Source organism: Hemitrygon akajei, chromosome 2, assembly GCF_048418815.1.
Source record: "Hemitrygon akajei chromosome 2, sHemAka1.3, whole genome shotgun sequence".
NCBI classification, from domain to species: Eukaryota; Metazoa; Chordata; class Chondrichthyes; order Myliobatiformes; family Dasyatidae; genus Hemitrygon; species Hemitrygon akajei.
In genome coordinates, this window is record NC_133125.1 from 36,918,186 (window position 1) to 36,934,783 (window position 16,598).

The window sequence follows — 16,598 nt, forward strand, 5'->3', positions numbered from 1 at the left end:
GTGGTTTAATGACTATAACTCTAGAATGACTGGATGACATTTTTAAATGTTGAAAGTAACACCTAAGAACTTGTTTGTTCAGCAATCATTTAGAGTTCTCTTTAAACAAATAACTAAAACTGCTCCATGTACTAAATGTAACTTAAATTATGCAAACTATAGAAAAATCTGGTTATTTTTATTTTAGGTAATTAGCTGCATTCAGTAAACTACTGGATTCCAGAAATTTTACAATGTGTTTTTGATAGAGTGCCATACATGAAAGTAAATATAAGTGTGTTTTCAGTACTTAGAACTGTGAAATAAGCACATATAGGAAAAACATATTTGTTTCTTTTGACATGATCCCCAGGATTGTTTTAAACCATAAAAGCTATTAAAGGTCTTCATTTGAGTCAAAAATGTGCCATACATTGCCAGCACACATTATTTTTATTCAAACAGAAAAACTCTTAACTATTTGAAGAAATAATTCCAAAAAAAATTGAGATCGAATCTGAAATTAAACATCTGTACAATATTACCAAGTTTGCCGTACAACTGGTAAAATTGGTAAGTTTGCAGGTTCCTAATACAACTAAACTTGCACGTAAAACTCGAGCATTAAAAAATATTAAATGATGAAGAATATATTGTTTGTCCTTTATACCAAGTTAAATTCCTTCAGGTTTAATTGTAGGATAGTGTCCTTGACAGCAGCAAAGACAAACCGTATATTCTCTGTATCTGTGGCACATGTGAAATGAGAGTAGATGACCTTTTCTTTGTCAGGATTCTGATTCTGATAAGTCTTCAAAATGAAGTCTCGTGCTGCTTTGGCATCTTGCTGTGGACCTATAAGACATTAGAATTATATAAATCAATGGACTTTGTTCACTGAATGCAGTATCTACAGTGTGGCCTTTAGTGTAGGAAGGGCAATGGTATAACTTTGTATTTAAATATTTATTCCGGTTTCTGCAAAGTGAGCTTATCTTCGAGGCATGGCAGGGCAACTTTCACCTGTGGATTTGGGAACTCCATGGTAGCCTCAACAATAGGAAGTGTCATCAGCTGGAGAAGCCCGCATCTTGGGGCTTCAGCTACAGCTGATGCCACGGTGAGCCATCCACAGAGTTGAATGCTCTGGACAGCTCATTTAAGACTGAATGTCTGACAGACAAGAAAATAAGTAATTCAAGTAAACAAAAGAAAATCTGCAGATGCTGGAATTCTAAGCAAAACACACAAAATGCTGAAGAAACTCAGCAGGCCAGGCAGCATTTATGGAAAAAAGCACAGTTGATGTTTCGGGCCTTCAGCAGTTCAAGTAGACTCTAGTTGGCTTCTTACTTATTAACCAGTATTCAATTTTGAGTACCGAAAGGAGCGAGGCTTCCTCTTGACAGCTGCAGCCAGTGTCAAGAATAAGCAACTAAGGTAGTTCAGCTGTTGCAGGGATAGAGGAGAAAGGGCAAGATGGTAATTGTTACAGGGACTTTACAGCTGGTGCCGGTGACACGGATATCAATGGAATAGTTGCAGAAAATTATGGATGGATGGAGAGAGGGGGAAGAGAGAGAACGAACTAACAATCAGAGGCCAAATCAGCAATGACTTGGGTAGAAAAAGACGAGGTTCGGCAGCAAAATCTATTTCAAGAGAGAGATTAAGACACAAGATCTCAAAAGGTGTTAACTTCCAATACTTCTGGCATAATTTTGGAGTGGATATAGGATTAGAATAGAGCAGCAGGAAAGCACGGAGGAAAGAGTCACTGGGACCAGTTCACAGCAAGATGTGACGTGTACAAGCCAGAAACTTTACACCTCAATAGGACTGCAACCGGTAAGATTGTCTACATCTGCAAAGGCCGTCAGTGACTGTTCAAATTAGCTTGGCAGAAGGTAGGAAGCTGAGCTAAGATTTAGTAGGGAGTGGAAGGCAGAAGTGTTTGGAAAAACATGGGAAATAAGGTTAAAAAATTAGCATATGAGTAATTTCTGTGCTTAAATAATATGCAGTGAATAAAGTGGGTGAATTAAGGTCAAAGACACACATAAACTACAGTGTGACAACTATTATAGCGACATCGCCTAAAGAGGTGAAGGACAAGCTTCCTAGTTAACGGATTTTAAGATAAAATAGAAAGAGGGATAGAGATAAATTGCCAATATTAGGTAAAAATACACCACAGCTCTGAGAAGGGACGATACAAGAATGAGGTTAAATGGGTTAAGATAAAGGATAAAAAATGAGAGACACACAGTTGGAACTATTCTCTAGGTTCCAGGAACACATGTTCCACAAAGAGCATTTGAATCTGGAAACCCCTGAATGTTAATGCACATAGAGGCCAACACAAGACAAAAAGGAGGAGGGGAAATTGGTAGAAAGCTGTGAATTGGACAGAAAATATAAGAGTGAAATTAAAAAAGAATGTAAGAAAGTAAAGCAAATAAAACACTAAGATATTAATGTATAAACTAACAGTGGGGCCTTTAGTGACCACAGAGTAACTTGTGCATGAGCATGAAGAACATGGGTAAGGTGAACAAATACTTTACCAGGAAAGTGAAGTCAACACTTTAGTTAAGGTGAGTGAGTACAAACTGCTGAATGGGATGAACATAGTGACAAAAGAAGAATGAAAGGGGTTATCCTTAGCTGTGGTTGCAAAATCCAACCCTGAGTTTCAGCATTAGTAGCAGAGAACTGCCAACACTAAGTTGTTTTAAGTGGGAGAAAGGAAGAAATTCAATATTTACAGGTCTGTTCATTGAAATCCTTTCCATGGACATTATAACTTTCCTTTGGAAAGACATAGATTAATTGAGAACAGTAGCATAGATTTAAGGAAGGTTGCATATAACCAACAAGTGAATTATTCGATGAGGTAATAAGCAGAGTCAACTATGGCAGCAGTGCATTTCATGTCATCTGTGTGCATTTTAAAAGTGAATTCCAGATAATGAATACAGGCAAAATCCCTGGAATAATTTGGAGAACTACGAGAAGCTGCAACTAAAATATGAATATGATACTGTTTAGCAATCTTTCAGTCTTCCTCTTGTTCAAAACTGAAAAATGTTCAAAGGGTCAGGGGCCCAAATTCATTCCTTCACTGGCAACTAGCTCAATAATGGTACTGTTGTCAGTCCAGAAATTATCTTCTAACTCAACATTCTGAGCCTCACAGTACCAATCCCCACTGTCCATACCTCACATGCTCTTTTGTCAGTTTGTAATACACCGCCTAGCCTTTCTTCCTCTAAGCACCATACATTTCAACATATGCACAACTTCACACAATGCACTGAAAAGCTCTTTACCCGTTTCTGCAGTCCACTTCACCATATTGGTTCCCAATGCCTTTAAACCTAAAACATACCATTTTCATCAAGCCTACTGATACTTCTGATCTAATTATAAACTTTTCCAGCAAAACATATCCTCAGAACTTCACCAAGATTACACTTTTCAATCATATTCAATAATATTCTTTAAAGGAAACTGGATCAAATGGGATTCATTCAAGAAGACAGAAGTTAAAAATAAAATAAAGCATAATAAAAAGTTTAATAATATATTAAATTGAGAAAATTTCTAAAACAATTCATCCTAGAAATTTGAAGTCTTCAAGAAAGCTGTGACAGGACCAAATAAGGGTAAGTTCATTACTGAAGAGCAATAGCAATAATGCCAACACACATTTGTAAATATAGTTCTAGTACTGAGCATCACATTTACATATATTAATCTTAACTATCATTTTGTTTTCATAAAGCAGACACCCTCACTTTTAACCTTCAAACTAATACAAGACTCATTCTGCTATTGTGCATCATGTATAACTAAGTGAATTAAATTATTTCCAGGAAAACACTCACCATCATATTCTGGGAAGTAATCAACTAGATGAGAATACATGATCTTTTCTTCCAGGAGATCCTTCTTGTTCAAGAAGAGGATGACCGAAGAGCTATGAAACCAGGGATAGGTGATAATCGTCTTAAATAATGCTTTACTCTCCTCCATTCGATTCTATAAGTAAATACAAAGCATTTCTATATCAGCATGTAGCTTGCAACAAATATCCAAAAGAAGGCAAATTGCCTGTGTATTAATGCTTCACAGCCTCTCAAATAAACCCTGGGCAGTCAATTCTATACAAGTTATAAATGTTGCACTGTTTGTTTACATACAGAAGTATCACAAGATTTCCTACAGCAGTCTGCACTCATTTACGGAATGTGGGCAAGATCACTATTGATTGCCAATTTCTAATTGCACTAAAAGTGGGGGTAATGTGCCACTACTTGCTTTTGCTGGAGGTATCCCCAGCAAGCTTCCAGGTTTTACACTCTGAGGCAGTGATGGAGCAGATACACATTTCCACATTGGAATTGTGTGTACTCGAAGGGGAACCTCACGGGTTACGTTGTCTTTTACAATGGTACTGATGATAGCTGAGGTTTGCAACTCCAGTGCATTTGTAGATGGCTAGTGATGAAAGGAATGAATGAATGTTCAGGCAGTTTAGGGACACTTTACCCTGGATGGTGTTCAGTTCATTGAGACTTACTGGAGCTGTACTGATCAAAGCAAGTGCAAATATTTCACCAAATTCCCATCTTCTGCCCTGTGGAAAGAATCTGAAGTTTCAGGAGTTGAGTCAATCACTGCTATATATACAGCCTCTAATCTTCTCTTGGAGCAACAGTACTTGTGTAGCACATCCAGTTGAGTGTCTTGGCAATGATGAACCCCTAGCATGTAACGCTAGAGGACTCTGTCAGCGTAAAGTTAATGAATATCAGATTTAGACAGCTAGTGTTTCTCTGTTCAGCAGAATTCATGTGTGAGATGGATTACTCGCAACACGCTTCTGGCTGAACATCAGCCTGGTCTTGAAGCATTCACTGGCTGCATCCCACTACTCAGCGTTTTTCTTGGAGCTCATTTCTCCTAGCAGCATGGCATTGATCTGATCCATATAAAGCAGTGGATGTTGTCTATATGGACTTCAGGAAGGCCTTTGACAAGGTTCCGCACGGAAGGTTAGTTAGGAAGGTTCAATCATTAGGTATTAATATTGAAGTAGTAAAATGGATTCAACAGTGGCTAGATGGGAGATGCCAGAGAGTAGTGGTGGATAACTGTTTGTCAGGTTGGAGGCCGGTGACTAGTGGTGTGCCTCAGGGATCTGTATTGGGTCCGATGTTGTTTGTCATATACATTAATGATCTGAATGATGGGGTGATAAATTGGATTAGTAAGTATGCAGATGATACTAAGGTAGGTGGCGTTGTGGATAACGAAGTAGGTTTTCAAAGTTTGCAGAGAGATTTAGGCCAGTTCTTAGAAGAGTGGACTGAATGATGGCAGATGGAGTTTAATGCTGATAAGTGTGAGGTGCTACATTTTGGTAGGAATAATCCAAATAGGACATACATTGTAAATGGTAGGGCATTGAAGAATGCAGTAGAACAGAGTGATATAGGAATAATGGTGCATAATTCCCTGAAGGTGGAATCTCATGTAGATAGGGTGGTGAAGAAAGCTTTTGGTATGCTGGCCTTTATAAATCAGTGCATTGAGTACAGGAGTTGGGATGTAATGTTAAAATTGTACAAGGCATTGCTAAGTCCAAATTTGGAGTATTGTGTACAGTTCTGGTCACCGAATTATAGGAAAGATATCAACAAAATAGAGAGAGTACAGAGAAGATTTACTAGAATGTTTCCTGGGTTTCAGCACTAAAGTTACAGGGAAAGGTTGAACAAGTTAGGTCTTTATTCTTTGGAGCGTAGAAGGTTGAGGGGGGCTTGATAGAGGTATTTAAAATTATGAGGGGGATAGATAGAGTTGACGTGGATAGGCTTTTTCCATTGAGAGTAGGGGAGATTCAAACATGATTTGAGAGTTAGGGGGCAAAAGTTTAGGGGTAACACGAGGGGGAATTTCTTTACTCAGAAAGTGGTAGCTGTGTGGAATGAGCTTCCAGTAGAAGTGGTAGAGGCAGGTTCAGTATTTTCATTTAAAGTAAAATTGGATAGGTGTATGGACAGGAAAAGAATGGAGTGTTATGGGCTGAGTGCGGGCCAGTGGGACTAGGTGAGTGTAAGCGTCGGTACGGACTAGAAGGGCCAAGATGGCCTGTTTCTGTGCTGTAATTGTTATATGGTTGTTATATGGTTACAAATACAGAAAGCTTTTCACGAATTGAAGCCATTTATTGTACCAGTTTTTACCACCTTGACAAATCCAAACCTGATAATTCATAACTTCCAGTGGATTACTGCAACACACACAAAATGCTGGAGGAAATCAGCAGGGCAGCCAGCATCTATGGAACAGAGTACAGTTGACATTTTGGGCCGAAACCCTTCAGGACTGGAAAAAAAGATGAAGAGTCAGAGTAAGAAGGTGGGGGAGGGGAGGAAGAAACACAAAGTGAAAGAAGAAACTTAGCGGGGTGGGGGTGAAGGGTGACGTAAAGAGCTGGGAAGTTGATTGGTGAAAGAGATACAGGTCTGGAAAAGGGGGAATCTGATAGGAGCAGACACAAGGCCATGGGAAAAAGAAAAGGGGAAGGAGCACGAGAGGGAGGCAACAGGCAGGCAAGCAGATAAGGTGAGAAAGGGAAATGGGAATGGTGAAAGGGTGGGGGCATTGCCGGAAGTTCGAGAAATTGATGGTCAAGCCATCAGGCAAAGACATCTAAACAGAATATAAGGTGTTGCCTCGCCACCCTGAGAGGTCTCGTCGTGATAGTGAAGGTGGCCATGGACTGATGTCGAGTGGGAATGGGAAGTGGAAGATCACTGGGAGATCCCACTTTTCCTGGCAGGTGGAGCTTTGGTGCTCGGTGAAACAGTCTCTCAATCTGCATCAGGTCTAACCAATATACAAGAGGCCACACAGGGAGCACTGGATACAGTAGATGACCCCAACAGACTCACAGGTCAAGAGTCGCCTCACCTGGAAGGACTGTTTGGGGCTCTGAATGGTAGTGAGGGAGGTGGTGTAGGGGCACGTGTAGCACTTGTTCTACTTGTAAGGATAAGTGCCAGGAGAGAGACGAATGGACAAGGGAGTCGGGTAGGGAGCGATCCCTGCAGAAAGAAGGGGAGGGGGGCCAGGGAGAGGGAAGGATTACTGCAGCTGATTTGACTATTTCAGTTTTAGTTCAAGGTAAGTTTATTATCAAAGGATGTACGTGCCTCTGTATATCCCCCAAGATTCATTTTCTTGCTGGCATTCACAGTACAATAGGGAAATACAACAGAATCAATGAAAAACTACACACAACGAGACAGCAAAGAAAGAGAACCTGTGCAAGTACAAAACAACTAACAAATCAATAATTAAATAAACTGAGGGCATGAGTTCCCTGAGTGCTTGAGAGTGAATGCAACAGTTGGGTTCAATGATCATTTCAGTGAAATTATTCACATTGGTTCAGGAGCCTGTTAGTTCTGTTCTGTTCCTGAACCCAGTGCTGCTGGATCTAAGTCTCCTGTATCTCCTTCCCCTTGGCAGCACTGAGAAGAGAGCTTGGCACAGATGGTGGAGGATCTTGACGAATGTTGCTTCATTGTGACAACACCCCTTGTAGATGTGCTCAATAATGGGAAGACTTCTTTGTTGGACTGGGTAGTTTCCACTTTTTTTAATAGGCTTTTCCATTCTTGGGCATTGGTGTGTCCATACCAGGCTGTGATGAAACTAGTCGGGATACTCTCCACTGTGCATCAGAAGGAGAGACAGGCTCTCGTTCACCTGGCGTGAAGAGGAGACAAATTTGTTGGTGGAGGTGGAGCAGAAGTACTCCAATGAGAAAGAATATCAATGTTTTAATTGTGGGTGAACTTTGTTCTAAATCAAAGAAGCACTTTTTTAGGCTAAGAGAAAAAAAGATGCCAGAAAAATATGAAATAACATTATTAATAATAATATTATTTACTTAGTTTTTTCACCCTCTGGGGACCCTTCAGCTATATAAGGTGGCATCTGTTGCCAAAAAAATCTGACATTACCTCATTATCACACTCGGCCAGGACCTGATCATATTCACTAAGTGCCACTAAGAAAATGATTGAGGTGACATTCTCAAAACAGTGAATCCATTTCCTTCGTTCTGACCTCTGACCTCCAACATCTACCATCCTATAAAGTAAAGCAAAGGAAAGATTGAAAATGCAGTTTCCAGTCACATTATCATTAAGGACTTTATTTTTTAAAACTTCAAAACACAAATAAATAGTTACTGAACATTAATGGCGCAGATAATCTTAAGAACATTATCAGTCCTGAAAGAATTAGTTGAATCATCCTGAATCGTGCCATTTTCATATCATTGTAAAACTAAACTCTGCATGTAATGTTGCGTATAACAAAACCTTTACTATCATTTTCTTATTTCTATAACTGTTACACAGGTAGCAGAAACAGAAATAACCATTCAGACTTAAAAGATCCAACTTCATCACATACAAGAATCACAAAGGTAAAAAATAAAAAGCAAATTATGAGTCTTCATACAATCTAAAATCCTGCCTATTTCACTCAAAAGCCAAACTTGGTTGAGAATCTAGCAGTGAAACCAACTTAATGGCAATGTTTTTAAATATTACTTCCAAGCAGAATTGCTTCAAAGAATCTTAATTAAGGGAAAAAACTAAAGAACTATTTAAAATTTTAGTATTACATTTCACCCACTAAATGAAGAATCAAGATGCTAAAGACCCACAGTAGCTTAAAAAGAAACATGATGCTCTCTACTGTATAATGCGAGAGGCATCACCTTTCGTTTGATGGATAGATATTTACTGGTAATGGAAATAGTCAAGAAAGTTTGATCTTCTAAACAGTTTGCATTTGTTTACATAGATATTTAGTGCAATCAGAAGGAATTTCCCTCAGTGAAGCATTTAATTCAAACTATAAAACTTTTCTCAATATTTTGTAGTCAGGCACAGGTAGCATTTTTATTTCATATTCAAAATGCAGATGTTGCTGCAAGAACTTTGACTAACCAAGTAGTGCAGAGATGCTTTATGTATTTTATATACTTATATTAAATATTATTTGATGCATTTATATTATTATATATGAAAACCAAGCTAGGAATCCCGGCAGGTTCCAAACGTTATAACTGTAGGACATTAAGAACTTCAAGGGTGTGTACTTTTTTTTCTGGTTTAACAAGGGGAGAACATGGTGGTGCTTATATGCTATGATGCAATTATATTCTGTAACCACATCAGTCATTTATATATCATACATAAATACATCCTGTGTTCCCTCTTTCCCCCGAAGTTAAGTTCACTTTAATAGTGCTGGCTGCATTAGCAAAAAGTATCAAGAAGGCAACTTGTAGAGATGCAGCATCTCATAAACATATTCTACACAGTGTCACATTCTTCAGAAATAATCCACTTTTGTTTAACAATAATTAATGTTTTTGCCAGTTAATTCATAGCCATTACTTTCTTTTGCACATTATGAAAAATCTATTAATCAGAAATATCTGTCCTTTTCAATACCTGAAGATTATGTTCTCCAAATCAAAAGGATATTCGATGATTCCAGTTGTTGGTACTCTGACCCGCAGTATATCCTGTTGAGTTGGTATATACAATGCTGAACTAATCCGATCTACATCACTAAGATAGCTGAAAAATTAAATATAATTGCAAATTACAGAAACCTCCAACATAATTCTGCACACTAACATTTAAGAAAAGGAAATTACAGGTACTGTCCAGAAGACGATGACAAAGACAAAGATGCTAAGATATTAACAATAAACCCATTCAGTGTAATAGAGAAAAACAGATGACCAACTCTTCCACAAAGAGCTTCTATCTATTGACAATATATGCCTAAAATATATATATTCAACATTCTCTGTTCCTGAGGGAAAAAATTCAATTTTGTCTTCTGAACACAAAATTCTCACTGCAATTCTTAACAGAGCTGAATCTGAAGAGCAGAACATAGTATCATGGGATAAAGAACAACAGTGAAACAGGAAGGGTTAGGACTGTTGTAGGAATAATTGATTACATGGTCAGGGAAACAGGTACTAAATTGACGGAATCTCTCTGGTACCATTTCTCATTCAGGGTAAATTAAACCACAGTTACAACATGTCAGGGTTACGGAACCAGGATTTTTTCCTTTCATTTCTGCTTTATGTGTTTATAATCTTGAGCTACATCTACAAATAAATACAAGGTGATCAGCAAACATTGAGAAAAGAGCAATTAAGGTTCAGTCCTAATATTGAAGATTACCTTCTTGAAAAGCCAAATAGAGAATCCTTTTGCTTATATTAAGAACAGAAGGGAGCAATCATGCTTAAGGTCTTGGCTATTAAGGGAAAACACACCCAGTAAATTCTTCCTTCCCATTCACAATACATTCTTCATCCATTTAAGCTTATTTATAATTACACTGGACTCCAGTGGTCAGAGTGTGAAATGTTGATTTCCAAAAACTCATCTTTCTGCCATGAATGATTAATAATTGTTGACTTCAGGAACATTTTAATATGCAAGGGAACAAGATCTCTTAAAATGTTGCCTCACACCAAACCCAAAATAAGGAACAGGTTACAAACTCTCATAGCCAATGTTACAAAATCTAGGCAAAAATTCATACTAATTTCATCTCCTTTTTCCCTGACACAGTAATAAAATTACACAAAGCCTTGTCTACCTCAATTTTGTTTTCACAATATGTTACAATTTTGTATGTAATACATAGTTGCACCTGCAATATTCACAATTACTCTCATCCTAATCAATCACTGCCTCCTTGTGAATGCAATGCCCTCATCAAAACATTCTTCCTTTTATTTAAACTAAAAGTTTTTATATAAACTAAAAGTTTTTGTATGAATTCTGAAAATGTTCCCATTATTATACACCAACAAAAAAAAAGATCTTATTTGTACATAACACACTGGACAGTGTCAGGATTTTGTTTTCTATAAAGTTCAACATTTGAGGTAATACATGAAATTAATGTACGCTATTGAATCCAGTATATATTTTACTGTGCACACACCAAAATGAGGACTAATAATAATATTAATAATCAAATGCTCAATTATAAATTGAGCATTTAATTTGAGACTTGGATGGAAAAGAACACGTCAGGAGCTTCAGGAAGAGTGGATTCTATCTTTATGTTCCGAAATGTCATTAACAAAATTTTCCGCGCACTGCTGCTTTAGATTGGTAGTGCAGATTGCAGTATGTGAAGAATCTTTAGGAAGCTTTTTCTTAATGCATTTTGACAACTGACAAGATTACTTTGGTCTAACAGCTTTCAGTAAATAATAGTTGAACAGAATTAAAGAGGCTATGTCACTAAGCTCAGAATTTAACCATTCAGAAGTGTTGGAAAAACATACCTCTACAACAGCACACACCAATTTCCAGTACACCAAATGACATATATTGGAAGGGGATGAAAACCAAGAGAATATTTTGGCCTTAGTATATTAGTTTAAAACAATTTTCATACTTACTATTTGGCAGAATCTGATAACTGATACTCTCGCCGTCTGTCGTAGCATTCCTGGATCCCGGGATCATTCCATAATTTCTTTATTGCTTCAACATATGGTGTTTCAAAAGAGAATACTTTATCCACTTCTACTTCTCTGATAATATTTGCATTGTCCTAATAAATATAATTAAGTACATTTAGGGATACTTATATACATATAATAATACAAAATTCATCCATTATCATGAATTGTAAAGTTCATTATCTTTAACTTAAATAGTGAACCAAAATTCTATTTGTTTAATTTTTGCTGTTAAAGAAATAAGGATAAATATGGGATGAACTGAGAGTTGAGAATATGGCTCCATTGAGCACTCAATTCACTTCTGGTGTACACCATTTTCCTCATGATGAAACGTCATTTCTGGTGACTTGTTATTCTGAGCAGGACGGTTTTATTTTAATTCATCTTATACACATCAGGATGAAAGTCTCCAGTAGCAATAATATTCCAACTTTGAAACTCTCGAGCAGCAAGTTCAATTCTAATAGCACACCACAGAACCCTTCACTGACTCCAGAGGGCCAGAAAGGTAGATTTTCCAGATTATTGGATTAACGTCTCAGACTTCTAATTCATTTTTAAGTTATGTCACACAGTAAAATAAACTTTTCATTTATGATTGCAAGTGTAAAGGGGGTGTGAGATCTCGAGCTCTGTTAAGTTTAGGGTACTAGCTACTGGATGCTGGACCATCAGGACTTCCTGAATGGTCAATTTTTACTGTTTTTCTTCATTCATTATGTGTCGTGTCGTAGGATGTTGGTGATCATGGTCTTTCTATGACCATGTTTGTTCTTGGCAATTTTTTCCACAGAAGTGGGTTTGCCACCGCCCGTCTGAGCAGTGACTTTACAAGCCGGGTGACCCCAGCCACTATCAATAGTGTTCAGAGATCGTCTCCCTGGCATCAGTGGTCACATAACAGGAACTTGTGATCTGCACCAGCTGCTCATACAAAAATCCGCCACCTGCTCCCATGGCTTCGCAAGACGCTGATCGGGGAAGCTAAGCAGGAGCTACACCTTGCCCAAGGGTGACCTGCAGGTTAGCGGAGGGAAGCAGTGGCTTACACCTCCTTTGGTAGGGGCGCATCACCACCATGCCACCCACTTACTGTATTACTGACTTTTTATTCTACATACACTGGATGTCAGAGATCCATTTATTGCTATTTACTCACTTAGCAAATTAAATTCAAAAGTTAAAAAGTGGACACAAATAGTAAACAGAAGGCAGAATGACTCTAATCAACAGATGTAAAGGACAAAATGAATAAGGGCTGATTGCTCATTAAAACAATAAGAGTGGAAGTACTATTGATTTCTCTGAATTAAAAGTTAATGTAGAATTCAGCTGTGGATTTACAGCTATTAGTGAAGTGCAAACAGGTTAAATCTGAGGCAATCAGACCATGTAAAAGGACAAAATATCAAGATATTCAAAAATAATTTTCCTCAATTACCCAAATACACTGATGGATAAATTCAGCCAGAAGAGTCTGCTTTTGTCCTTCAAGGATGTCCAATTTTATACTTTCAAAAGTATAAAACTATTACTTCAAAATAGCATTTTAAAGTGAACTAATTTCAATATACTGGATATCACATGCTACCATGCCATGAAATACAAGTTAATCTTAATGCTGATGTTAAAAACAATCAAGATTCTTATTGATGAAATTACTGAACTATGCAGATTAGGAATGGTCAATTACAATTGGAATTGCACTTCCTCTGGGAGTGCACTCAGTCAAATTGTCATCAAGATAAGCAGCATCTGATGAGAGGCCTGAGAATTTGCACGTAGAACTCAGTCGCTATCAGTGTTTCTTGTGTTGCTTCCACTTGTCCTGTGTATGATTCTGTTGTGGACACCCAAGGTGTTCAACACCTTTCTGGATGTACAAAGAGAGACTTTTGGTCCTTTTCTACACAGGCATCACCTGCCATCTTGCACAAAATTGAACTTTTGCTTGTATCCAGCAGATCATTATAGACCATATAATGCAGAAAATAGTGCCAACTTCATGATGCCCTTCAGCATCTGCCATAATTAGCAAACATTTTGTATTTGGGAGGGATTAGTGCCTGGGTGGTTTTGATTTGCTTTTTAACTGGTTCAGCACAACATTGTGGGCTGAATGGCCTGTTTCTGTGCTGTACTCTTCTATGTTCTATTTGGTTTATTCTCCATTGAATGGTAATTTTACTTCTTTATGCCTTTTAACTAGTTCCACAAAGCTTTGGCTAATTGGGGCAGCTGCTGGGCCAAAATGTACTAGTCTTGATGTGTCCCAAATAACGGGAATCAACTTTATTTCAAAATTGACTAGCATATGGCATGTTGAATCACAGACTTTCTTCCGTGCTGTATAACACAATGGCTGAATCACTTCACTCATTTGGACTCACTGAAAAGGGTGGCATAGCAGAGGCTTAACTTTGCCTGTTATTTAACCTTCGCTTCCTGATAGTCAGACCACAGACTTCAGGTAGTCAGGTTGCACAACAGCTCCTCCCTCCCATCACCCTCAATGCAGGTGCCCCCAGCACTGTGTGCTGAGCCCACTGCCGCATTTTCTGCTCACACGACTGCACAGCCAAACAAGTACTCACATTTACCGATGACACTACACCGGTACAGCTCATCACCAAAACGACGAGACAGCCTACAGGGAGGCAAATAATCTCTTTCTCAATGTCAACAAGACAAAGGCGATGTTTACCACTTTCAGAAGAATTCGCACCACCACACACGCATTTTTATATCGGCAGCACAGCAGTGGGAACTGCGAGCAGTTTCCAGCTCCTGGGAGTGCACATCTTGCACCACCTCTCATGGTCCCAGAACACATCCCACACAGTAAAGAGAGCTCACCGATGCCTGTGCTTTCTGGGGAGGCTGGAGAGAGCTGGACCGCACACATCAATACTCACGACCTTCCAGAGATACAGAGCATCTTAACGTGCTGCATCACTGCACTGCGGCAGACAGGAAGGGTCTACAATGGGTACTCAAAACTGCCCAACGCGTCACTGGCACCCGCCCACCTGCCATCAAGGACAAATATACAGAAAAGTACAGGAGAAAAGGTCTATCATAAACGATTCAACCCACTCTGCTCATGGACTGTTTCTCCCACTCCCATCAGGGAGGAGGCTGCATAGCATCCACGCTAGAGCTACCAGATTCAAAAACAGTTATTTTCCCTAAGAGTAAAGCTGATCAGCACTTCCATGCACTAACTCACCCCACCATCACTACTTTATTGTTTCCTATGCCTAGCATCACTTTATGGATATACAATTAATCTATATATAAGCTATCTTATGTATTTACAACTATCCATGTTTTTATTATTTTGTTCTTTTATTTTATTGTTTATATTTTCGTGTTGCACTGGATCCAGAATAACAATTATTTCATTCTCCTTTACACTTGTGTACTGGTAGTAGCATTAAACAATCTTGAATTTTCTCATGCATCAAAATGCTCAGAAGTAAACAAAGACAAATAGAATTGTGTTTACTTTCTGCAGTCTACTTACAAAGGGTGACCTTACAATAACTTGAAATTGTTTGCATGAGAATGTAATTGCAATGAGCTGCTAAAACAATTTACATTCGTTCAATTTCTTTAAAAACACTCATTTTAAAAATGCATGGGCAAAATATTGTATACATTTATATAGTTACTGTAACTGATTTATTTTTTTCAATATTACCATGTATTGCATCGTACTGCTGCTGCTAAATTAACAAATTTCACAACATATGCCAGTGATAATAAACCTGATTCTGTTCTACTAATTTACCCTCATTAAAATACTACTGTTAAAACTGAAATGGAAGTAGTTTCATAAAACATCTCAAAAACAATGCTGTGTTCATAAATAACGTATCTCCAGGAAAAAGCAGAATTGTTACAAGAGAGAAACAGTGTAAGCAAGTCAACTGAGTTGAAGAGTGACACACATTTTCACCTAATGTTCAGATGGTAAATTTTAAAATAAATCACTGACAGAGAAGGGTGATAAAACCAATGGAGATCAGTAGATGCTATACAATAAAGATCGCAGAAGATAATCCGTGTTAGGGAGTTGGAGCTAAAACTGGATGAACTTCAGATCATTCAGGAGGCTGAGAGGGTGATAGATAGGACATTAGAGAGGTAGTTACATTAAGGTTCAGGATACAGAAAACTGGGTAACAGTCAGGAAGGGGTCAGGCACTGGCACTGGCACTGTCTGGCTCTGTGACTCAGAAGGGAAGGTGGGAGAAGAGGAACGCTGTGGTGCTAGGGATTCATTAGTCAGGAGAACATACAGGAGTTTCTGTGGGTGAGAATGAGATTCCTGGACAGTATGTTGCATCCTGGGTACCAGGGTCTGGGATATCTTGGACTGAGTACTCAGCATTCATAAGTGGAGAGTGAACAGCCAGAGGTCATGGTCTATGTAGGTACCAATGACATGGGTAGGACAAATGAAGAGGTTCTACATAGGGAGTTCAGGGAGTTAGGTGTGAAGATAAAGGCAGGACCTCCAGGGTTGTGATCTCAGGATTGCTACCTGTGCCACGTGCTACTGAGGCCAGATCTAGGAAGATTACACAGTTTAACACGTGGCTAAGGAGGTGGTGTTGGAGGGAGACGTTGGCCAGAAAGAATGACAGTCTAGAAATCAGTGAATTCAAATGAATCGAAGACAATGGAAGCAGACTAATTCTTTTTGTTCTTGTCTTGTATTTGGAGATGGAGACTGCCATTTTGTGAAGACACTCTGTTCTCCATTTTGTGAGCTTGAATTGTTTGGCTTGATCAGCGTTTCAAAGAAGACACAATGCTGCAGGACTAGAGATCATTTCCAAGTAAGAAGTTATTTGCAAGATGTTATGAGTTGGAGTCAGTTTCTGTTCTGCATGAAGTAAGCTCGTTGCTGGTTGAGAACAAAGCCATAAATTATCGACTGTTATTGCTGGGAAGAATGGATGCTGGCTTGGAGCAGAGTCAATAACAAAGTGTTACAGGT

At 38.5% G+C, this 16,598-nt stretch overlaps 1 protein-coding gene across 1 annotated transcript in view; it reads right to left on the bottom strand.

Moving 5' to 3' along the window:
* Positions 1-157: 157 nt before the first annotated feature.
* LOC140740821 (guanine nucleotide-binding protein subunit alpha-14) overlaps positions 158-16,598 on the bottom strand; it is a 125,506-nt gene continuing 109,065 nt past the window's right edge. The window contains exons 3-7 of the mRNA XM_073070359.1: positions 11,525-11,679; positions 9,531-9,659; positions 8,022-8,151; positions 3,870-4,023; positions 158-834 (exon numbers count right to left, since the gene is read on the bottom strand). Coding sequence (XP_072926460.1) covers positions 644-834; positions 3,870-4,023; positions 8,022-8,151; positions 9,531-9,659; positions 11,525-11,679 — 759 coding nt within the window. The 3' untranslated portion in view covers positions 158-643. The remainder of the gene's footprint in view (positions 835-3,869; positions 4,024-8,021; positions 8,152-9,530; positions 9,660-11,524; positions 11,680-16,598) is intronic.